This window comes from Phodopus roborovskii, unplaced genomic scaffold (genome assembly GCF_943737965.1).
Source record: "Phodopus roborovskii unplaced genomic scaffold, PHOROB, whole genome shotgun sequence".
Lineage (NCBI taxonomy): Eukaryota > Metazoa > Chordata > Mammalia > Rodentia > Cricetidae > Phodopus > Phodopus roborovskii.
In genome coordinates, this window is record NW_026126563.1 from 21,215,075 (window position 1) to 21,239,191 (window position 24,117).

General features: G+C 40.8%; 1 protein-coding gene across 1 annotated transcript in view; it reads right to left on the minus strand.

Annotated features, from left to right (window-relative positions):
• Klhl14 (kelch like family member 14) overlaps positions 1 to 24,117 on the minus strand; it is a 101,813-nt gene that overhangs the window by 4,520 nt on the left and 73,176 nt on the right. Inside the window, exons 3-6 of the mRNA XM_051202080.1 lie at positions 16,038 to 16,127; positions 8,441 to 8,519; positions 3,432 to 3,622; positions 3,193 to 3,351 (exon numbers count right to left, since the gene is read on the minus strand). Coding sequence (XP_051058037.1) covers positions 3,193 to 3,351; positions 3,432 to 3,622; positions 8,441 to 8,519; positions 16,038 to 16,127 — 519 coding nt within the window. The remainder of the gene's footprint in view (positions 1 to 3,192; positions 3,352 to 3,431; positions 3,623 to 8,440; positions 8,520 to 16,037; positions 16,128 to 24,117) is intronic.

Below are 24,117 nucleotides of genomic sequence, written 5' to 3' on the forward strand. Positions count from 1 at the left end.
TGCTTATACAAAATAGACCAGATGGGTGGTATTACAAAAGAGCAATATGCCCACTGCAAATTTTCTATCTGTTTAAAATGAGCATATGGGAAGATTTCTCGATTCTGGGTTCTAAGGCATTGTTCAGAGGCATGTATACCTTCTCTGTCTATTTTCTGTGATGCTAGGCTGTAAGCCTTGGGCCTTGTGAATGCGAGGCAAACACCACCAACTGAGCTAGAGCCTCAGCCCTTTACTTTGGATGCATGTGTGTCCATGCTCCTGTGTGCACATTCACACTTTTTCTTATTAGACTGCTATTACATGACAGTCTAATATGTTTTGTCCAAACATAATCTTGAAAATAAAAGTCGTTAGGACATATAGATAATGTCTTATGGAAATAAAACGAGAAAAGAAATCACGCTGTGTTTTGAAAGCCACAACAATAGTATAAGACACTGATGCGAGGGAATGGAGAGGGCACTGGGATTGAAAGGAGCAGAGAGAGATTTCTTGTCTGTGGTGGGGGTGGGGAGTGGGCAGGGAACATGGAGACAAGCAGCAGTCACACACTAGAGCATCTTGGCTGAACATGAACTCCAAATGTAGATATAAAAGTTAAGCCCGTGTGATTTTTATTAAATTAATGTGTAAATATGGATTAGAACCCCTTTCCATGTGTAACTACCTTTAGGTTCATATGCTGCAGTAAGGCGAGTGAACACATTGGCTTCGCTATTAATAACACAGATGTGCTTGTTTCTGCTCAGGAACTGGCAGAGATTTTAGAGTTCAATTTAGACCACTGTCTTAATTTTTGACATGAAGAACCTGAGGCCCAAGGTGGATCAGGTAATTTTCAGTACCATGGGTCTGCTTCCCACCAAATATAGTGTCACACACACCCACAAGTTTATAAAGTGCACATAAACTGTAAAAGGTTGTAGTTATAAACATATCCATCCAGGGAAGGAAAAAGCAGCCAAGCAACATATTTTTAAAATGCTTTAAATTAAAAAAAAATCAGTTCAATTTGAGAATCACAGGTCATTTGATATTCAATACTCTAAAGAAATAATTCTAAATTTAGACACCATGGTTTTGCTTTAAGAAAAAATCCAATACATTAGCTCTGTGAACCTGTGAGTATAGTTCTTTACGATTGCAGCAAAAACAAAAAAAAAAAACAAACAAACAAAAAAAAAAAACAATTTTCTGGAGGACAATTCATTACTACCACTTTGGAGATAAGGAATAATTTATTTTCCTGACTTCACTGTTAGGACAAATGGTGCCGTTTCAGATATTAATGGTCTCGTTTCTTCCCCTTAGATGTCATTATTCATTTCTTTAATGTGTATGGTAACTTAAACATAATCCTATCTGCAGAATGCAAACACAATAAATGCTTGCTTCAGGACACTGTTAATTTACACACAGCAGACTGTATTTGGTCAACATGTTTCTTACATAGTTAACTATGATTATCTAACAAGAAATCCCTAAACAAGGAGCATGAGATGCAAATGTTACTGGGATAGGAGCAAAACAAAACAACAACAAAAAACAAACAAGAAAACACCTTTCAAATGATTCCCTCCGATTGCATATAAGCGATCATTCATCACAGCCAAAGTGTGGATGGCACGTTTTGTAGGAGCAGGGAAACAGGAGCTTCCAAAACTCACAGATAGGAGAGTGGGTGTCTGAGTTAGTTTGGGCTGTATAACAAAATTACCACAGGATGAACGACAGACCTTTATGTTTCCATTTGGAGACTGAGAAGATGGAAATGTCAGCAGATGTGGCCAAAGTTTTGTTTATTCTTCAGGAGGCAAGAAGAATTGAGGATGGGGGAGGGAGCATTATTTTTCCTGTCTCCTATTTATAGTTCACTAATTACATCTCTCTCTCTCTCTCACACACACACACACACACACACACCCTTATGACTCGACTCATAGACCCCCACACCCCAAAATATTCATGATAGGAGATAGTTTCACATAGGAATTTTGAAGGTACAAAGATTTAATCCATCTAATGCATTTCCACAAGCCACGGGATTGGATGAGGTTTGTAATAATCTTACCAGACCTGGGAAGCCTCTTAGCTCACATCTAGGTTATATACAAAATTATTCATGTAGTTCCCATAGTGATCAATTGATAAGTGATGGCTATTATTATTATGCAAAAGTTTTAGCCTTGCAAAGCACTAATGTGAAGACAACATCTGGAATTCTGGTGTTTTTTATTGCTTAGAAGCCTTTCATACAGCATATACTGCACTATTTAGAAATCGCCAGAACAGTTAATAATCCCTAAGCAACATTAACAAAAATATAAAACCAGTGGGCTTCTGACACTGATGCTGATTGAGATATTATTCATATATTCAATCTGTCCATTTCCTTAGCAGGCAGTCTTCTCTGTAATGGTAGGTCACGAACCCCAGGATATCAAAGTCACCAATTTTCAATTTGCCCATGGGTCTTCTACTCACTTGCTGTAGTCTATGGGTTTTGAAGCTGCAGTTTCTTTTGTTTTTTTTAAATGACATTCATTTACTTATTTAGTCTGTGTATGTGTGGGGTGACTGCGCGACAGTGTGCACTTGTGGGCATCTGTTCTCTCCTTCCACCTCTGGGGACCCATCCGCCTTGACAGCAGGTCCTCTTACCTCCTGCGCCATCCGACTGCGCGACAGTGTGCACTTGTGGGCATCTGTTCTCTCCTTCCACCTCTGGGGACCCATCCGCCTTGACAGCAGGTCCTCTTACCTCCTGCGCCATCCTACCAGCCTTGCGCCTCTTCCTTCCAGTGACCTGCCACCCACCTGCTTCTACTGGAGTGGCTTTCTAAAGCAAGTCAGACCAGGGTCCCCGTTTCCTGTCCTCCTGACCCCACAAATCGTATCCATAGTTTGTCAATGAATTTTAGCACAGCTTGACATTAATGAGTGATTATTTAGACCCTTTGTATTTAACATTTTTCCTTATTTTACATATCAATCCTAGTTCCCTCTCCCTCCCATCCTCCCATGCCCCCCACCACTGCCAGAACTCTCATAATAGACTGCCCAGTCCTCCTAACTGAGACCCACGTTCAGGGGGTCTGGGTTGCATTTACACCCCTTTCTTTTAAAATTGCAAATGTTACTGGGATAGAAGCAAAACAAAACAACAACAAAAAACAAACAAGAAAACACCTTTCAAATGATTCCCTCCGATTGCATATAAGCGATCATTCATCACAGCCAAAGTGTGGATGGCACGTTTTGTGTTCATGTCTTGTTTTCGGGCCCAGACATCCATGACAGGGTCATAGCAATACAACCATGGCACATACTCTCCGTTGTGCACACCCCCTGTGAAAGACAGACATGTCTGGGTCAAGGAAGTGCCTTGAACAACGAACTTTGTAAAGAAACTTGGAGGACTGGCTTGCCTGAAATATATATTTTTCCATTGTGCACTGCTCCTGCATGGGCTGCCAGAGGCTGAGGCAAAGAGGACACGTATCGCCACTCGTTTGTGTCCAGGTTGTAGCACTCCACACTGGACAGGTAGCCGGTTTCATTCCTCCCGCCAATCACGTATAAATGCTTGTCCAAGCGGCATGCGTAGAAACTGGCTCTTCTGCAATGAAAACAATGGCTCTCAGTAAATTTGAGGAAAGTCACTTTTGCAATGGGGTAAGGGGTACTCAATCAGCCTGTGAAAGGGGGTATGTCTCCAGAGAGGGCTGCAAACCTTTGACCCATACTGATCTGCCTTCTAAATCCAAGGTCCTATGCATGACCCACCCAGTTAGCACTTGTGATGTTGAGATGCTAAGGAAGGAAGGAGAAACTCACTAATGCTTTGTGTCTGAGCTTTTCCTCTTGCTTTTTATACACTGCTAAAATGTTCATTAACTTTGGGGGTGTTTGGTACTTCTAAGGATATCATAGTTCAGTAAGACAAAGTGAAAAATGAGGCAGATAATGTAACAATAATAAATTATCTTGACATTCACTTTCTTTATGGTCCTTCAAGGGTCATTGTTCCCAATTTATTAGAAAACTGCATCATCAAAATTTCTCTTCAATTATCATTTTTCCCCTCCTAGTACGACTGCAAATAGAACAACTTCTGTGAACTTTGTATAGTGTTTCTATGTATTTGACTTTTAACAGATATGTTTGGCTCTTCTAATACCAGCTAAAGGAATTTCATCCAGGGAGCTTTTGGTATTGATTCTAATAAGGTTTCTGAATGGTTTTAGTTCTCTGTTCAGGACAGGCTATTGGCAGTGTTTGATGCTCTACTTTCAAAGGAAAAGTATATGAGGTTCATTGAAAGGGTAGGTGACCAATTTTGAGGCAGGACATGATTTAGGAAGGAGATGTTGAAAAACTGAATTTAGACTTCCAGTAGAAGAAATGGAAAGAAGTGAAATTGAAACTATGTTAATAGAAGAAAATGGAAGCCATAACTAGTAAGACATGAGAAGTAAGAAATATGAAAGGCTCATAGGTCTAGACATGCAGAGCTTCACAGAGCTGGTCCACTGACTCCTTCCACTTGAATAAACAGATTCCAATTGCTTTCTAATGAATATGATCTGTCAAAATTATTTAATGCTCTTTTCTTTTCAACTTAGAATGCATCATTGAAAAGAACGACATGGGCCTTCAACATCCATACATCTCGTGTCATCATGGACACAGGGAGTTCAGTGTACTTCTTCCAGATGGTTCTGAGATAGGTTTTGGAGGTCTCCGAGAGGATCATTTAGTGATTGCACTGGAGTCATCAGTGTGGACTTGGACTACTGATTGTACGTAGGGATGGCGAGGCCTTCTCAGGAGGTGACAACCATGATGGATATTGAGATAGTGATGAACAGGGGCAACACTGGCTTTAGCAGTGTGAACTCTGCTTGTCTCCATTCCGGTTTTCTCATTTTGCTCTGATCTGGTTCCTTGCTCTCTGACACCGCATCAGCCTGTCAGAACTGGTTTCTGTTTCAGGCAGTTGACTCCCTCTCATGATCCACCTGTACTCCACAGTGGATTTAAGGATCCACATTGGAAAGAATCAGCAGGTTTCACTTCCTGAGTCTAAATGCTGTTTGGGGGGAGAAATTCCTACAGTGATGATGGTGAATAACGCAGACTCCCTCTCAGGGCCAACTCCTGTGTTCCTGAAATGCATCATAGAACAAGGGCTTGGTGGTGTGTCAACACTGTGTACCTTCTATAAGCCTATAAGCTCAGATTTTTTTTTTTTACCAGACCAGATTCACCTCTTCAATCCACAGAAAGGATGTATTTGACTTCTGCTGTATGTCCAACTCCTTGATGAGCAAAGAGACAAAGAGGGCACTCTGCAGCCTTAGTAGACACTCCCCACTCCCGGAAGATCTGATTAGGTAAAATAACCTAGGAATGTGTTCCCAGCTTTGTAAGGGTGATTTACCCCTGAGCTGACTTACAACACATTTCTCTTATTCTCAATCAGTCTGATAACTTCTTCGCACAAGAATGTCTGAGCCATTTGGCAGGAGAATAATAGGAACAGGTGGATGAGGAACTTCTGGTTTGATTCATGATCTATGTCTTATAAAATTAACTTAAATGTTTCAATAAGTATCTCTGATCTTGAGTTTCTCATCTATCTTGGGTTTCTCCCTGCTATGTTTAACCATCACTGAGAGCACCAGTGGCCACCAGTATTTTGAATGGAAGCCTGGCAATGGCAGAAGGCACACTTCATTTGAGTGGTGGACAGTTGCCTGCATCAGCCATCCTACAGGGGAGGTGGCACTAGAAGGCCACTGGGTGAGGTCTGTGGTTTCTTACTCCACTCGAGAAGAAGTCATTTGCTGTATTGGGTTGATTGTTCTAAATCTTAAAACAAAAAAGAAAGAAAGAAAACTTCTTTTACTGACGACCTGACATGATATACCATAATGACTTCCAGAGAAACGCTAAACAGTCCATCCTGTCAACGGTGGCTGCCAGGCAGCAACAGAGCATGGCAGGTCTTTTTGTCAGGTCAATGAGCTGCTAAAAATTGTCTAAGTAGGACCTTGCCATGATAGGCCACCCTGCCTCAGAGGAAGTCATTATAGACTATCAAGTAAACAATACGCATTCTAAAAAAAATTACTAATTAGGTTTTGTAGCAATACTTTCCATCCTTAGGGGCTGTATAGTGAGATAATTGACCACAACGTGAGTTATGCCTCCCAAGCTGAAGGCAGGAAGGTTAATTACTGTGATATTCAGCCCCCCAGGAAAGGGGACAGTGGAGATGAGAGAGTGACATCTCAAACATGTGTTGGCAAATCCTTTGTAAACAAAACTTTCTAGAAGATGGTTTTGATAAAAGGGCAAAGTAAGACAGTTACAGTAACAGTCACCAGAAGCTCATCCCCAAAAGAAAGGGATGGAGTGCTCCAGAGAAAGACAGCGGGAGACTTGTGGCTCGGGAAATTTGTTAAGATGTTGATTGACTTGGCAATATGTCTTGAGGTACAGTGGAGAGAGCGAGAGATTTTCTTAAATGAGCTCATGGTGCTTAATATACTGTCTGAACATTCCCAGCTTATATTGTCTCTTCAAAAAGTCTTATTTTTTTATCTTATTATTTTGGAGGGTTATTTACATATTTGCAACAGGGTCTCACAGGACAGCTCAGGGCTGGCCTCTAAGTCATTATTTTCCTGCTTCAGGCTTCTGAGTGCTGGGGTTCTAAAGTGCGTCTGTGCCCGTCTAAAAGAGTTTTAACTCATTTATGTGGGGTGGGAAAATACTGAGCTTCTTAATACACTTAAATAGTCTCATGCTGTACAAATACCCATTTTGAAATATATGCTATTTCATGAAATAGCTTTTAACATGAAATTTATGCTAAGGATATAGTTTGATCTCACTACAATCTACTTGAATGATAAAACAGTTGTGAAGGGAGTTCATTTTCTGAACAGGAAAGAAAAAAAAACATAGCTGATTGCTTCTCTAATTCTTGATGACGATGAGGAAATAAGTTGTAGTTGATTGTCATTATCTTATTGGACAATTTACTTAAAAGGAGGTCAAAAGAGTCAAGTGCTTAAAATCCTGCATGCATATACATTATCATATGTGTACACAGACATGGCATCATGACTGCATACAGCTAGGAAAAATAAAATACCTATCCATACACTACCCATGTTGTAGCTAAGAGACCAATATACTATGTATGAAAGAATGGAATGGCATTTTTTGTTTTGTTTTGTGGGCAGGGTCTCATATAAGTCTGACTGGCCTAAAGCTTTCTGATTATCAAACTGGGATTATAGGCATGTGCCAGCATGGCCAGCTAGGACTAATTTTTTAAAGCTATAGATGACCTATTCTTTTTTTTTTTTTTTTTTTTTTTTTACATGTCGATTCTAGTTCCCCCTCCCTCCCTCCCTCCCTCTTACTCTCTCTGCCCTCTCACATGCACCCTGACCACCCTCCCCTCCCATCCCCCCACCCCAATTCCATATGTAGGGCAATGCCATCCAGGTGGGGTCATGTAGATCTGACAGGTCATTTGAAGTAGGGACTAGGGCTTCTTTTCTGTTTCTAGGTTAAGGCAGTTATCCCTCCATGGGGGATGTGTTTGCAAGGTCCTTTTATGCACCAGGGATACATCCTGGTTCCACTGTCTGAGGTCCCTTAGACTGCTCAGTCCTTCTGGCTGAGACCCATATTCAGGGGGGCCTGAGTCAGTCCCATGCTGGATTCCCAGCTATCAGAGTGGGGGCCCGTTAGCTCCTCCTTGTTCAGGTCAGCTGTCTCTATGTGCTTCTGCAACCTGGTCTTGTCCTCTCCATCTGCATCTGGGTTCTAGTTCAACTCAGTGTTTAGGTATGGGTATTTGCTTCTGTTTCCAAAAGGTATTAGATGAGGGATCCATGGATAAGTTAGTTGTTGATCTCACTATCCGGGAAGGACCTATTCTTGAAGAGGCACATATAAATGATTTGACTTCTCGCAATATTAAACTTAAATATATATTTACATGTTAAATCTCAAGTTTTTACATTAAATCTAATATTGAATACTTCAATGTTTAATATAAAAGCTTTTGCATTGACATGCAGACCACTATGAGGGTGGCGTTTCATATTTTGAGAACTCAGATACATTGCCATTGATAATAACCATATAACTGGTGGTTAAACAGTCTGTAGAAAAATGTGATCACTAAGGCCAAAGAAGATAAGCTGCATAATTTTTCTTCCTATGTTAGGACAAATAAATGACATATTCTTTCATTTTTCATTGACAAGGTTAGCAATGTAACTTGGGTAAGCCAAGGTTAGTCCTCTGCCTTGTGTCTTTCATGGATCCTGCTCAGTGTTCCTTATCACATAGCACAGATGTGTCTGTGTAGCATTGCTACATGTCACCCACAAAAGAAATGAACACTTACCTTTCCTGCATGGGTGGGAGTTGGATCCAACTATTAAAACGGGGATCATACCGGCTGACAAAATTTGTGCTGTGTTTTCCTGTAGAAACACATTTGAGACATTTAAAACTTAGATCCCTTTATTGATTTGTATACTTATCTGTTTTTAAAATCTTGGTTGTCCAGTGTAACAAGCATGAATTAAGTCAAGGGACCCCCTAGCATGGCATGAAAGGCAGGGAAGCACTTCCTCAAATGTGTCTCCTTTTTCCTCATTCTGTTTATTGTTGTGGAATGACTCAACCCAAACAACCATACTAAAAACAAGTATGTTTGCTAAGCTGCTCTTTTTCATCAGAATGTTAGCATAATTTTTCCTGTGTTTTGATACTTTTATGTTCTAAAACCAAGAAGTTATTGCCTAAAAGTTCTCCACTTTAGAGAATCCCTTGTATGATATCTCTGGTTAGTTTTTTAAAAATAAAATTTCTTTCTAAAAAAATATTAAAACCTATTTTCTAGAAACAACAACAGCAAATTTAAGAAAAATGTAAAGAACCATTTCCCATATACTTAAGCCCCATGCATGCCCAATTCTCCATTATTAACATTTATTTTTACTGACCCAAGAACCTTACTATAGTAGAGACTTTTGTCTACCCATGGAAATAATAGTAGTCATAACAATTGGTCTTGTATCTCGCTTATCATAGAAGTCCTGTGTGTGTGTTTGGGAGCCACATCATGGCTGTGACGTAAACACAAGTGCATTGTCTGGAACCAGAGCAAGCATGACTTCTTCTGAGCTGCTTAGCCAGCTTATTCCCTCTGTTGAGCTTAAAAAGCACATTAGCGCTTCCAAGGTATTAAAATGAATCTTATTTTGCATACATATTGACATCAAAGAGAGAAATGGAAGTGAGAGAGTATACTATTCTTTCTGTGTAGTGTTAGAAGTGGGAACCAACTCTCATCTGAGGCCTCAACCCTAAACATTGCCTTTGCTTATGCTTTGTAACTAGGTACTGGGTACAGAGGTCATCGCAGGAATAAATAGAATGTACACACAAACGAGCTCACATGGCAGAGATATAGTCAAGTTTGAAATCTATTGTACAGGCTTAGCCAAATATCTCCTTTTGTGTAAGAGAAAGTGTATCACTAAGGATGTTTTTTGGCCTGAGGGGTTAGCTGGAAGGTCACACAATTCGTTGGTTTGACAACCAAGCAAGGATTGACTAGAAACTAAGGTGAGAAATTATGAAGTCAGCTTTGCATTTAACCCAGACAAGCCTACAGGATGTCAAAACAATGCAACTGCTAAGCTAGTGGCAGGATAATGTTACCACTGAAGTTTTGGGAGGCATTAGTTCAGAGTTACTATTTAAATGTACAGGACTAGATGGAACCATTTAAGGAAAGAGGATTGGAAGACAAAGAGTCTTAAGAGCAATCTCTGGGGTTGGAAAAAAAATAAAACAACAAAGGACAGCATGGTAATTTGAAAGCCTAGTGTTTGTGAAAGAAGGAACCAAGTAGCCAAGATTCTGAAGTGTGTGTGTGGCCTTGACAAGTGTTGCTTCAGTGTACTGATGTTGGGGAAAGACAGTGGGGATAACTCAGGAGAATTTAAGATAAAAGGACACAGAGGTAAGAAGAGCTTAATGCTCTCAGGACTTCTGGAGCCAATGGAAGACTAAACTAGAAGACACAGCATCAAAGAAGTGTTTTGGCTGCCAGGTGGTGGTTGCGCAAACCTTTAATCCCAGCACTTGGGAGGCAGAGGCAGGCAGATCACTAAGTTTGAGGCCAGCCTATTCTACAGAGGGAGTTCCAGGACAGCCAGGGCTACACAAAGAAACCCTGTGTTGAAACAAAACAAAAGAAGTAGTCATTTTTAATTTTTTTAAAACTCAATAATACTGAAAAGTTCTTGAGCTGGCAAGAAGAACCAAGGACTAGACCTTAGATTTGTATAGAAAGAACAACAAAAGAAAATGGGCTATGTGGTGTCACAGTGGGAATCTGAACTCTCCTCCTAATCTGATGTGTCGAAGGCTTGGTTCTCAACTGGCAGTGTTGTTGGGAGAAGATTGGATCTGAAAGGTGCTGATGTCATCAATGGAAAATTCATTGCTGAGTGGGCTAGTAGTATGTGGAAGGCCGAGAAGTCTGGTCCCTACTTGAAAGGGTGACTGGGAGAATGGTCTTCTCCAAAGATGCCCTGGTTTTGAGTAGAAAGAAAATAGATAAAAACCACTCAAGGGATTCTAGGGATTGTGTGGATGTGGTCAGGAGTTCCTTCCCGTGTGGAAGTGTTGGCAGTTCAGGACAACTGATGATACATTGAATTTTACCTGGTGATCCACAGAAAGATAAGAATTGTAAAGATGACCCCGACACTTCAAATAAGGAGGCTCTAACTCAAGTAAAGACCATGCCAAGAGCTGTTTTTAAAGTGATTTGGGAGGGGGGATAAATTTGTCTTAATTTTTTTTTTTTAGGAAAATTTATTATCTTTGATGCTCACGTTTCGAGGTTAATACTAAGCTGCATGGGAAGGCTAGAAATGGCCAGAGGAGTTAGAGCCCATAAACCGTGAGTAAAGCTGTTTCTCTACCAAGTTTGGCTCAGAATTTCTGTTTGGAAGAAGGAATCTGCCACATCTGGTAATAGGGCAGAGAAGTGGCCTCGTGTGCTGAGCAGCAGAGGCACAATCCAGACATCTTCATTTCTGATAGAGTGCAGGTGGACTTGACTCAGAGGAGAGGCTCAGGGAATCCTGGATTGAAGGGGGTTGAGGTTAGAGAGCATCTCCAGAGGAGGGATGGTGGTGTGAAAGAGGTCCAGGTGGAGGGCCAGGAAGATAAGGATGGAGGTCTGAGGATGCCAGAGGAGATAATGAGCCCTAAGAAACTGAAAGTGAGTGAAAGCAGCTTACTTTTTACTTTCGTGACTTACAGTTTGGACTTCTCTAGGGGCTACATATAATGGAATTTTATTTTACCTCCCTTCCCCTCTTCTCTACCCTCTCCCTATCTTCTCCCTCCCCATTTCCATCCTTTCCTATAATTATCCATCCCTATTTCCTCTCCTTTCCTTTCCTCTCCTCCCCTTCTCTCCCCATCTTCTCTCCCCCCCTCCCCTACCATTTCCCCCTTGCATTCCCAGGTTCTCTCTTTTTTCTTCTCCCTTTCCTTTCCTCGCTTCCCCACTTTCCTCCTTTCCCTTATCTTCCAGTGGGGTCTCAGGAGCAGTCTAGACTGGCCTCAAACCCTGGATCCTCTTCTCCTCTCTCTTTGAGCCAGGACTACAGACTTGCCCCACCACATGGAGGAGGTCTTCCTTTCCTTTCTGACTCTTCCTTCATTTTGCTTCTTATGATGGTGGCCTGACATCAGACACCAGTGATGATTATTAGTATAAATGAAGAAATGGGGGCAGTTTCCAGCCAATGGTGTGGAGGAACAGAGGTGGGAAGGAAAATCCCCTCTAAGTTGTTTGAGGAGTCAGTTGAAGTGGTAAATACAAATCAAGTATCTATATATTCTGATAGCATATATGCATACTAAATACCTTTCAATTGCTAGAATGTGGAATAAGTTGACAGGAAATAATATTTACAAAGTAGCTGAGTAGAAGACTTTGTGTGTATATTGCTTATTGATCCAGTAATTAATGTTTTCTGACCCCCATTTTTGGTTTTGTAATCAAGATCACCAATAAATAAAAATTATATTTCTGCTTGATGAAGTACATCCTTGTGTTTATTAGCATGATCTGGAATTCACAATTTTGTATTTTTCAGGACACACCTCTCATGAACCATTTTGACATGGATTAACATTGAACCTGAGTTCTCATCTTTAGACAAGATATATATGTGCATAACATTTGAACCATATGTTTAATTGGTCTCTCAAATGGCTATTATATGAAAATTCTTTATAACAACATAAGATATATCCTCTGTGTTGGTATTAGTTGCACAGGGCATGGTAATATGAAAATTCCACATTTCTGAGAGGTTCAAATCCATGTTTATAGATGTGGAATCTCTAGAGTTCTTCCTGAACAAGTGAGAGACATTTCCCACTCATACAGCACTTCATACTGTAAAGGGCAAATACTACAGTTTGTTTAAACCACAGTGGACCAGGTCAATGAGAAGTACATATGTGGAAGGCACTGTTATACTGTTGTTATAGATCAAGACTCTGAAATAAGGCAAGTCGGTGCTGGACTCAGTCCTTTCCTTTTGTGAGCAGTGTGTGCCCAGGAAGATAGTCTCCAGGGTTACTCTCCTTCCACAGAAAAACTCAATCTATCATAGATTGTGGCTCACAAGGTGCTTCTGAGGGTTCTGAAATTTCAGCAAACCTTTACTGGCTGAAATATTGAGTGCTTACAAACTGTCACTGCTTCTACTATCAGAGTCTACTGTAGTTGGCCAGTTGAAAAGAATGTGCAGCTACTTACAGAGTATTCATGGAATTGTGGTTGACATAGCACATAGGCCAGGTCCATTACAAGCAGATGCAGCCATTTCTTACTTTTAATGTTGGCTGATCTAGACCACAGACACAGCTCTCACTAACTAGGCTGCTCTTATCTTCCAGCTGGAGAAGATGCCAGCCAATGACTTTTGAGAGAGAGAGAGAGAGAGAGAGAGAGAGAGAGAGAGAGAGAGAGAAAGGTGTGTGTATGTTTTAATTATAATGCATTTTTAATTGACAAGGGGAACCAAAGGCTACCTTACTTGCCGCTGGTATATTCAGTTCCTTTCTGTTTAAAGGAGTCAAATTTCCAACTGGAAGTTTCCAAAATTCTAAAAGGGAATTTTATAGAAAGAGAGTGCTGGCAGGCCTGAAGCTGGGGCAACATTGAAATTAACATACAACTCATAAAGCTCTACTAAATCTTTCTTCTGAGCTCCCTAGTCAGGACGAGACACTGGTCATGATTGGCATGACCAGTGATGCTGATCATGCATGCACACACAAGCACATTGTGCCCTGGCACTCAGGGCTGACAAGAAATTGCCATGTGAATCTCCATGTGATGTACACTGAGGTTCCAGTGAGCAACTCCAGGAGTAAAGTGTGACCGTGGATTAACAGCCTTTCTGCCTGAGTGTGTCCATGCAGGACTTTAATCTGGGTTGCTGTTGGTTCCAGGTGTAGGTAGAGTGAAACCCAGATATTCCAATGGTGAAGTATTGGTTTCTGAATGTATTCAAAGACAAAATCTTGATCCTTTTGACCAGAGATAGGAATAGCCTCTGAATTCTACCCAACTTCTGGCCTAGTTCTCTTGCAAACATTCTTGATTTGAGTTTGAAAAGCAAGCAGATAAGCTATATCTTCTGGCCTATGTCATGGATTAGGTGGTGTGTGTGTGTGCACATATGTGCAGAAGCCAGAGATCAAGCTTGGGTACTGCTCTCTACCTTGTCCTAACACATCTGTTTACTAACCTGGGCTTGAACAGGCTAGATGTGCTGGCTAGTGAGCTCCAGAAACCCACCTGCTTCCAAACCAACCCTCGCACTAGAATCAAAAGCATATACCACCAGACCTAGACTTTTACATGTGTCCTGGGGGTAAAAGTCAGGCCCTCATGCTTGTTCAGCAAACACTTTATCAATCAAGCCATCATGTCAAGTGCCAGGAGCTGTTTTTATCAGTTGCTGATTAGGGTAACATTTGGACTGGGTATGTTGGTACTGCGACAAAGTACTTTCCACATGAACAAGGCCCTGAGTTTAAACCCTGGCACTGAACAAAAAGGGCAGGTGTCATAGCTCATGCCTGCAATACCAGCACTTGGGAAACTGAGGCAGGGAAATCATGAGTTTGAGGGTAGCCTGGGCTGCACAGTGAAATGCTTTTTTTAAATGGAAGACTTATGTATAGAAGGTTTTATGTTTTTCTTTTGTTGAAAGTTTTGTCTTGAAAGCTGAGCTGTGGTGGGGGAGATTGATAGAAGAGTGGCCAAGGAATGCACTGTGGCCTGAATTAGGCCTTCTTAAACTTTTCTTTTCATGCTTTATGGTTAAAAAAAAAAAACACGTGTGTGTGTGTGTGTGTGTGTGTATCTGTATGCACTTGCATGTGGGTATCAAAGAACAACCTTAACTGTTGTTTGTCTGGTATTGTCTACCTTAATTTTCAGGAAGAGTCTCTCACTGGTCTAGACCTTGCCAGGTAGGCTAGATTGACTAACCAGGGATCCCTAGATATCCCACTATCTCGTTATCACAGCCATATTACAGCCTTCCTACCCTTTTTCTTTATTTCTTTATCTAGTTTCTGGGAGTTGAGTCCGGTTCTCACACTTGCATGGCAAACACGTTATTGACTGAGCTGTCTCCCTGGTGTGCTCTCTCTTTCTTAATAGTGGGCAGTCTGGCTTATTTTCCTTTATGATTTTCTAGAGGGAGCAGATGTTGTGATTTGTACACAATTTGCCTTGGTGCAGATGCTGAAAGAGAGTATTCACAAAAAAATACACGCAGTATGTGTAATTTCAGTGGGATGTGCTGGGGTTTTAAAGTAAAAATGTGTACCTGCAAGCTGTTTCATGGCTTCTCAGTCATAATTACCTCTGTAACACGGAAGGCTACAACCATGGCTCCTCCCTCACCTGAAGGCTTTCTAAAAACATCACAATCATTTTGCATATTCTGCAAGACACACTGTCTTGTATTCGGTTTGGGACTGTGTCAAAAGGTTTCATTTCATTTAGGAAGGAACCACAGTTATGGGAAAGATTGTGGACACACTTGTAAAAGCTGCAGAGAGGACAATAGGTGCACTGGGGTTTTTAGTCCTACCTGCTGCAAAAGAACTTGAACCAGAGTTCCGTGCTGCATGAGTGAGAGAGTGCTTATCACAACCTTGTTCTCATATAGACCGAATGGGAGGAGAGTAGTGGGTGAAGATCTGAACAGCTGTAGCTAACTCAGTCTTCCCCTGGGAGTCCTTGCTTCTGTTTGTGGCATCTCTCAGGGGATGGATAAGGACAAGGGCTGGGCATCACTGTGAAGCTATGTCCCCAGAGAATTGGCACTTGAATGCTCTGTTACAGATGTCCTCAGCTAGCTCCATGAGTCTCTTCCCTCCCTCCATCAGCTAACCTCATGACCTCTTCATTTGCCTGTGTTACACCGAAATGTATTTTCAACACTGAATATCAAAGGGATGGATAGTAATCCCTGTGTGTACTCAGCATTTCTGTGGTCTAGTTGAGTGGTTCGCCACCCAAAGCTCATCAGCATGGTAAAGGGTTGTTTCACAAGACGATGGTATTAGCAGATGGGAAGTTTAGGAGGTAAACCTTATGGGAGATCCTAAGTTCATCAGAGCCATGTCTTCAGAAGGTAATGTGGGATCCTGCCCATCCTCTCTCTTTCTCTGCCCCCATTGATGGTATAACTAGTCTTTGCTCATTTCACCATCCACTGACCCCACCAGGACTGAAGTACATAGTTTTGAAGCCCAAAATCTGTAAACTCAACAAACATTTTCTTTTTAAAGTTAATTGCTTCAGATATTTCATGGTAGTAACACAAAGCTGTTGTACAAAGCAGCTACAATTAAAATTGTTCAATAGTTACCATTTGGATTCCATTGGTCCTCTCCACCCAACACGAACAGGAAGTTTTCTACCTCTACAACGCAGTGGTGGGCACTGTTGTAAGGCATAACTAGAATCAAGAACAAAAGGACATATAAAAATTTCCACTACCCCAGCTTAGCAGCTATGTACTTCACCAAAGTGTGCAAAACATGAGACTCCATCAAGAGGCAACAGCATGGCTACCCACAACTCTTATGAGCCACACACCGTGGCTCAGTGGTGTGTTTCCGGCAGTTTCAAGCCCAAGCTCTTTTCATTAATTTTACATAATGATATTCCACAAATTAGTCAAGAACAACCTGCATGCTGCTTTCCATCCGTGAGCTTTCCTCATCTGCCCAATGGCGGGGGACAGGTTTCTATGGCAATGACTGACATTCCTAAATGGTCAGGACTGGCATCTACTTCCTGAGAGAAGTAACTTTGAATAATGTGGAACCATTTGCTGGCAATCTTTCCACAAACAGACCGGGGTGCTTTGTGGCTTTCTACTCCACAGCACTGAGCAGGCTGAATTTCCATACAGTTTTAAGTTTTTAAATTAAGGTCCTGCTGATTTAATGCCTCCTCCAAATGTATATGCTTAATTTCCTGTACAATGTCATTAGCAGCACAATCAAACGTTTTCCATCTATCTGCATCAGAGCTCTTCTGTAACCAAGATGAAAACTGTCAGGGATGTCATGCATATCCATTCTCCTCCACTCTCTCTTTTTTCTGCACCCGGCTGCGCAGGCTGTAAAGAAGGTGTTATTCATAAAGCCACCAAAGCCAGGTTTCTCTGTCATTTGCATCTCCTTTGGAAAGTCACAATGTACTGAGCAGGGCGCTGCTGTCACCTTTGGTGTTGTGTGGTGTTGGTCTCTGCTGGGATAATGTCATAGGGTGATTGTAGATGTATGCAGCATCAGTTATCATATGACATGCAGTGGTGTGGGCCCAGTGACACCAGTAGGAAAAATGATGTCCTTGTTCAGCTCATCATATGGGCACCTTAAATCTAGGTGAGGACAAATGGGGAGGTGAAGTGCCTGTTCAGGCAGGGAACTTATTGCTTGACACGGATCAACAGAGCACTTAAGAAACCAGTGCAGTGGGAAATCAATATGAATCCCAGCCAATTCTTACTCTGAGCTCCTGTGCCAATGTGCAGAGAGAGAGACAGAGAGAGACAGAGAGAGACAGAGAGAGACAGAGAGACAGATTAGAGAAAGAGGGGGAAAGCTCATTGCATACTCATGGGAGAAGGAGAACTTGTCTTATGTCTGACTTATTTTGAGGCTATACATACATCTCATGTGTAATTTTGCTTTAATTATCTCCTAGCCCTCTCAGAGATGACTTAATCTGGCTAATGTGTATAAATAAAAACAGTAAGGACAAGGCATGACTTCGAGGATGAGAACTCAGAAAATAGTTCTGTAAGTGCGCCCTTAAGCTTCTTCCTAAATTACCAAGAGGTTGTAGGAATTCTGATTCATTAGTTAATTAACATTTACTGTGAATATTCATTTCTTCTGAAGTTATAGCCATGGGAGAAAAAGAAAAAGTGTGTGTGTGTGTGTGTGTGTGTGTGTGTATGTCTGATTTAGAGTGTTGAAGGAAAGGGATCTATTGTGGCTTGTGCAGTCTATGAATTACATCAAGGACTTCACCATCTTAAGGATATCTTTAGATCCCCGGTCTTCACTTTCATCTTTGGAGAATGCTCTCGACTTAGATCTTGTTGAGCCATGACTCGGAATTCCTTGGTCTAGGTCTATCGGTTAGGCTCACTGAGCAACAAAGTTTGATTATATTTTGAAGCTGTGTTTTAAAAGACAAATAAATGAAACCACTTCACTTTGGATGAAGATAGTTTTTGTCACCTGCCAGGAAGGTGACTGGGGTACCCCATCTTGTGCCGTGATCGGCTGCTTTAGCTTGATGTAATGTCCTCTGGCCTGTGTGAACTTACATAGCATTAGCGACCATTACATGCATAAGTTATATGTGACATTGTGCAGAAATAGAAGCCAGCAGCTCAGTCACTTGCTCCGTGACCAGGTATCATGCCTCATATACCAACTTTAAAATTTTGATTAGCCCAACTCTTTTCCAGAAATAAGAAATTGGTGTTTTCTTCTCTTTAACCACAGGCCAGCCTCATTATAAAACAAAAACTCTGAAAATGTATCGAAACTTGTGTTTGCACTTGCTGTGTCTTTGTTCTCATTCAGGAAAAAAATTAAGTGAAGGAAATAATACATGATTTATTCTTAAGCCTCTTTCTCATTTGATTACCCCTATTGTTATGCTTTGTATAAACAAATGAAGCTGTTGCTTTAAGCTAACTACTGAACTCCTTAAAAATCAGGGTAAGGTAGTTCTTTAGAGTCGTGGGGGAATGGGTTTAGGATGGTCTCCTTTCTTTTCCACATGTTTTTATTTTTGTTTGATAATCTTGTGTATTATGTTTCTTGGTTGGGCATTTCGGCATTCACATTCTTGAATTATCATTATCCGTTCTGAATTCCTACTGTGAAATGGGAGGCTATAAATAGACACAAATGACTTTTTGAGATTATCGTTGAATGTAAAATGCCCCCAAATTTATTACAAATAAAAATATTTGATCAGTGTTTGAATTTTGAAAGAGCTCTAACTCCTTTGGCTTCTGATTAAACCGGAAGGAAGGCAAAAGTAAATAGGGCAAGGAACAAAAGCCCGCCATCCACTGCAACCCGCACACACCCATTCTCTTTTAGGTCACCCCAAGGCTACCCCTTCTCCTCCCCAGACTTCTGTAGCGGCGGACACCTGTGTGTGTGCACAAGCAGGTGGTGAAGGCGGTTGGCCGTCCGTGTTCGCACACAGCCCGCCCTGAGTTTTTAGCGTGTCAGTCAGTGAGTTAGAGGGAAAGGGGCAGGAGAGCTAATCAGGATGAAATGAGATTAAAGGCTGTCTAATTTTACAGCAACTGTGATCCATCAGCCACTGTGAAAGTGACAGTGGAAATGAATGATGGAGACAGACAGGTGGGGCTGTACATTCCACTGATTTATCCTCAAATGCACTGGGCCCTATTTTATTGAGTGAACACGACCGCATTTATCAAGCCTGTCATCTAAAGCCACTTCCCTCCATTTAAAAAGGTCACTTTACTCGGAGGGAGCAGGAGAGAGGCACTTTCAAATCAGATTTAAAATCGAATAACACATGTTTATAGGACCCTTCACGAGGAGTCTCAACTTTATCTCACACAAACGGGTTGTGCTAGAAGGAAAAATGGGGTAGAAGCCAGAAAATCACGGAAGAAAATGCTCTGGTCACCCGAGGGAGCACTTCAAAGGGTCTCTAAATCTGAGGCAGTTTTTTTTTTTTTTTTTTTTTTTTTTCTTTTCCCATGCCAAGCAGCTGAAGTTCTATTCTGATTGGAGAAATTCAATAAAACGTTTGCTAATATTTAATAATTAAAGTTAAATAGGTAGAAAGCAGCAGGGTGATACTATGAACTTGTAAACGGGGAGAGAGCTAGTCACAGTATTGACCCTACAGAATGACTGATCATCAGAGGTAAAACAGATGTCAGCGATTGCTACAAGCTGGATCTCTGCTACAATGAACTCCTATACCTGATAATTGTTTTCCCACGATTTTAAAGCCATGTAAATCTCAGCCACGCAGTATCCCCCCTCCCTGGACCACTGCAATAAAATGCTTCGGGATGCTGTGCACAAACTTGTACATGGTTGAGAAATGAACACTGCACACTCATTGTGTAATGTGTTGCTTTTTTGTGATAATAACCACTTACCACTGACCATGTGCCTCATATTAAATTGAATACATAATTATGTTTGTGTGTTTACTGGCATTATATCTCTGATAATATGTATGCTTAGCTCTTGATATTTATTTGTCTCCATTTGGCAAAAAAAAAAAATTCAGATGTATTGATGGATTCATGATGTTATAAAGTATGGTAAAAATTGACAGTAAAACAGATAATATCTCTATGTATATCTATTTGCATGTTTTATTTTAGAAGTTGAGCTGTGGATCAGACATTACTTGGCCACCTTATTTCTAAGAGGAATACCGAGGCCTTGGGAGGTTAACTCACTTGTTGAAGGTCATACTCAGCTAATGAATACCACAGCTCTACTGCAAACATGGGAACGTCTGGACCCCGACCCACGCTCTTATGCATTTCACTGTACTGACTTTCAATAGGTGTGTTCAGCCAACCAGAAAATAATTACTGAGTACCTGAGTGTTCAATGACAGTGTCCCTGAAATTCATATATAATTTTTATACTGCATCATACTTTAAATGTGCTTATTACTTAGATTTTTTTTAAAATGCAAGTACTACTTTAAATTTTTCCCATATATATACAAATTTTAAAAAGACTTGTTTTCTTTAAGATTTTCTTTTTTATTAGCATGGACGCAGTGTACAAAGTGAATTGTCCTTATCATGCTTTTCCATGCACATAGTGTATTTGGATCCTAGTCATGCACTGTACTTTCTTAAATAGCCCCCCATTTTACTTTAATGCCAGTTAAAGTACATACCCTCCCTGTATTCAATATATGAGAGAAAACACATGACAGTTGTTTTGTGAGTCTGGCCTCTTTCCCTTAACACAGTGATCTCTGCAGGTGACACAATTTGTTCTTCCTGAGTGAATAAAACTCCACTGTATATATACACTGACTTGTCTAATTGTCAATTAGATTCCATGACTTGGCTATCATTGCATCAGCAAATATGATTGGTGCAGGTGTCTATTTCATGCTGCCTTTGATGGTCTGAGCATGGCTATCCGTAGGTAGTTTGATCTTGTGGGTGTCTTATGAATGAAGAACCCCTTCTGACTTCAAAATGGCTGGGCTAAGTCACATCCTTTTCTTTGGTGTATAATTATCCCTCCCACATTCCCACCCCTTAATCCTAGCACCCTTACTAACATTTGTTGTTTCTTGTTTACTTGGTGACAGCCACTCTGACTGGAGCAAGATAGAATCCCAATTTCATTCTGACTTGTATTTTCCTATTGGCTAAAGTTTGAACATTTTAAAAATGCGTTTATTGGCCACTGTATTTCTTCATTTAAAAAGAAGCTATTCAATTAATTTGCCTAGTGAAACAGAGTGCAATTGCTTCATGGAATCAAAAAACAAACAAACAAACAAACACCAAAACATACCCATGAAGATAGGTAGAGTCTGCCTATCAATGGGTTATTACTGTTTTAAAACTAGTAGTGCCCGTTTCAACCTTGGATGTAGATTCTTTGGTACCAGGGGCACAGAGGTCCTCTTGTAATTAGTCTCCAGAGAGCTTGCTTCTAGAAGTCTATGAATGCCTTATTCTCCTAGAGATGCACATTAATCTGTTTCTTCCCATGCTCTAGCCCCAGAAAATACAAGCACCTTCCAGTAGAAAGCTCAGATATCTTCCAGAATTCACAACATTCATGAACATCAAGTGAGAGTTTGCTTGTAGCCAAGTTGAGAATATAAAATTGCCAATTAAATGGGAATTGAAGGTTTATTTGTTTAGATTTGACAGTCATAGTGGCCTTGATTTTCTTTTGGCTTCAGATAAATAAGCTTACACACCTGTCAAAAATGGCATATTTTAAGTTTTTAGAAAATCAATTATGTACTAATATATATAATCTTATTCATCATATATTTATATATGTATATACATACATGTATATATGGTAAATAAAGTATATACATTTTAAATAACTAAATTAAATATATACATAATATTATTTATATTGTGTGTGTGTGTGTGTTCCTGATTCTTAGCCAGTCAGTTTTCTGTTGTGGCGGGCATTACTGGAACTGTGTGCTCGGCTTTTCCTATCATAAAGATTGCACATATTAGGCTTAGTTATTTATAGTTTTATTTAGTGGAACTTGTCATTGAACCTAGGACAGAGTGCATGCTAGGCAGGCATTCTACCACCAGGCTATGTCCAAGCCATTTTCTAGTTCTTACTTTTTGTTTTTAGGCAGTTTGTTTTAGGCACTATGTTTCTCAAGCTGGTCTTAAACTTGTTAACTTCCTGCCACCATCTCTACAGTAGCTGAATCACAGGCCTGTGTCTGGGAACATTTTCTCTAAAACAAACAAAAGCAATACCCTTAGATGTACTCTTTAGCATTTTTCCCTTGTGTACTAAAGGGTATGGGCATTCATTTGTCATTTGCTGTGTGTCTACCCCACAGCAGGCAGAGCTGTACCTGCTAGAAGTCCTGAGATGTCTGCTCAGAGAATTCACACCACACACAATCAAACAGGCTTTTTGTCTCAAAGTTAAGTGCAACGATGATTAGGAAATCAAGGCTGGGGTGAGGGAATGATGAACGTGGGGAGTTCTGACAGAGGCTGGAGGATGACATTTTTCTGTGGCCAAGTGGATGATCTCTAAGCCTGTAGCGAGTAGGGACACAATGCAAGGAGCCGTAGCAGGGACAGCAAGTGCAGAGGCCCCTGGGCACGGGCTGAGGATGTCTTCAGAGCAACAGGACACCAGGACAGTGAAATGTGAGGCCCGGTCTAAGAAGCAGATGCAGAGCAGCCCACAAGATGCTGGAGGGCACTGCCAGAAGACGGCACTATGCCTGACTTTTCAGCACTATGCAAGCTCTGCTGTTGATTTTTCTCATTACTGATGTCTGTTTATTAACGTCTTCAGCAAACACTTGCTAAATATTCTTTACATGCAGAAACCTTTCTACTGATACTGTGAATGAATGTCAAAATGTCCCTGCTCTCATCACCACTATCTTAGAGAGAAAAAATACAAACAAATAGATGGGCAGGCCAGATGAAGGTCTGGGGAGAGTCATATTTAAAGTTCAATTTAAAGAATGGAAAGAAGCTGTCTGCCAAAATGCAAGGGGAAGGGACTTACAGAGGTTCCGATGTAGGATGGAATGAATGGATTTTAGAAACAGAACATTATGGGTAGGGAGTACCTAAGAGAAAGGATGATGTCAGCAGTCAGCTGGAGGCTAGCATGGGGGTCCCAATAAGTTAGGAAAAACTTTATGGATCTTGTTCTAAGCATGATAGAAAGATCTGAGGCGTGTCAGAGGAAGGGTGACATGTCATTTAGGGTCTCAGGCATCACTTAGGTTTTTACTGATTAGAAAGAACAGAAGAGGAAAATCTTCCATGGCCCAGCTGAATAATGATGTAGCCATGACCGTGGATGTGAAGAAGGGATGTGCATGGACAACTGACAAAAAATTGATGAAGGGACAAGAAAAACTAGGAACCATAACTTTCCAGGGATCTGAGGCAAATGGCCAAAATCCAGCACAAAAATTTTAATCACACTCACGTCAATCTTTTGCTAGCATTTTCATTTCACATCAAGCTACGAGGTCCGTGAAGGGACTATAATGTTTTCAATTTAAAAATAAGGTAGTTCACACTGGCTGCATGAGAAAATCAGTACAATGTTATTGTGCATGTTTCAGAAAGAAAGTAGGGTTCAGCGAGGCCAAGAAAGGAGCCGGAGACCCCACCTCAGAAGAAGAGACTTTGTGAACACCACGCCTGTACTGGTTTGGGGACTGCTTTTATTTTATTTTATTTTACTTTTATTTTTGAGACAGGGTTTCTCTATTTAACAGCCCTAGCTGTCCTGGAACAAGCTCTGTAGACCAGGCTAGCTTCAAACTCACAGAGATCCACCTGCCTCTGCCTCCTGAGTGTTGGGATTAAAGGCATGCACCAGCACAGCCCCGAAGGAACTGCTTTTATATTACTTAGCTTTCTTGTATAATTTCATATAGTGCTCTAGTACAGTGATTAAAACAACAACATAGCCATCCCTTGTTTGTTGTGATATATATTGCACACACACACACGTGTGTATGTATTTATTATAGCAGCAAATGTGTGTGTGTATATATATTCTTGAACTATTATTGTACTGTGTGTGTATAGTATTTGTCAAGGGTCTTGTACAAACATGCACACACACACACACACACACAACACACATGTGCATGCGCACACATGCACGAGAACTTACATGTAG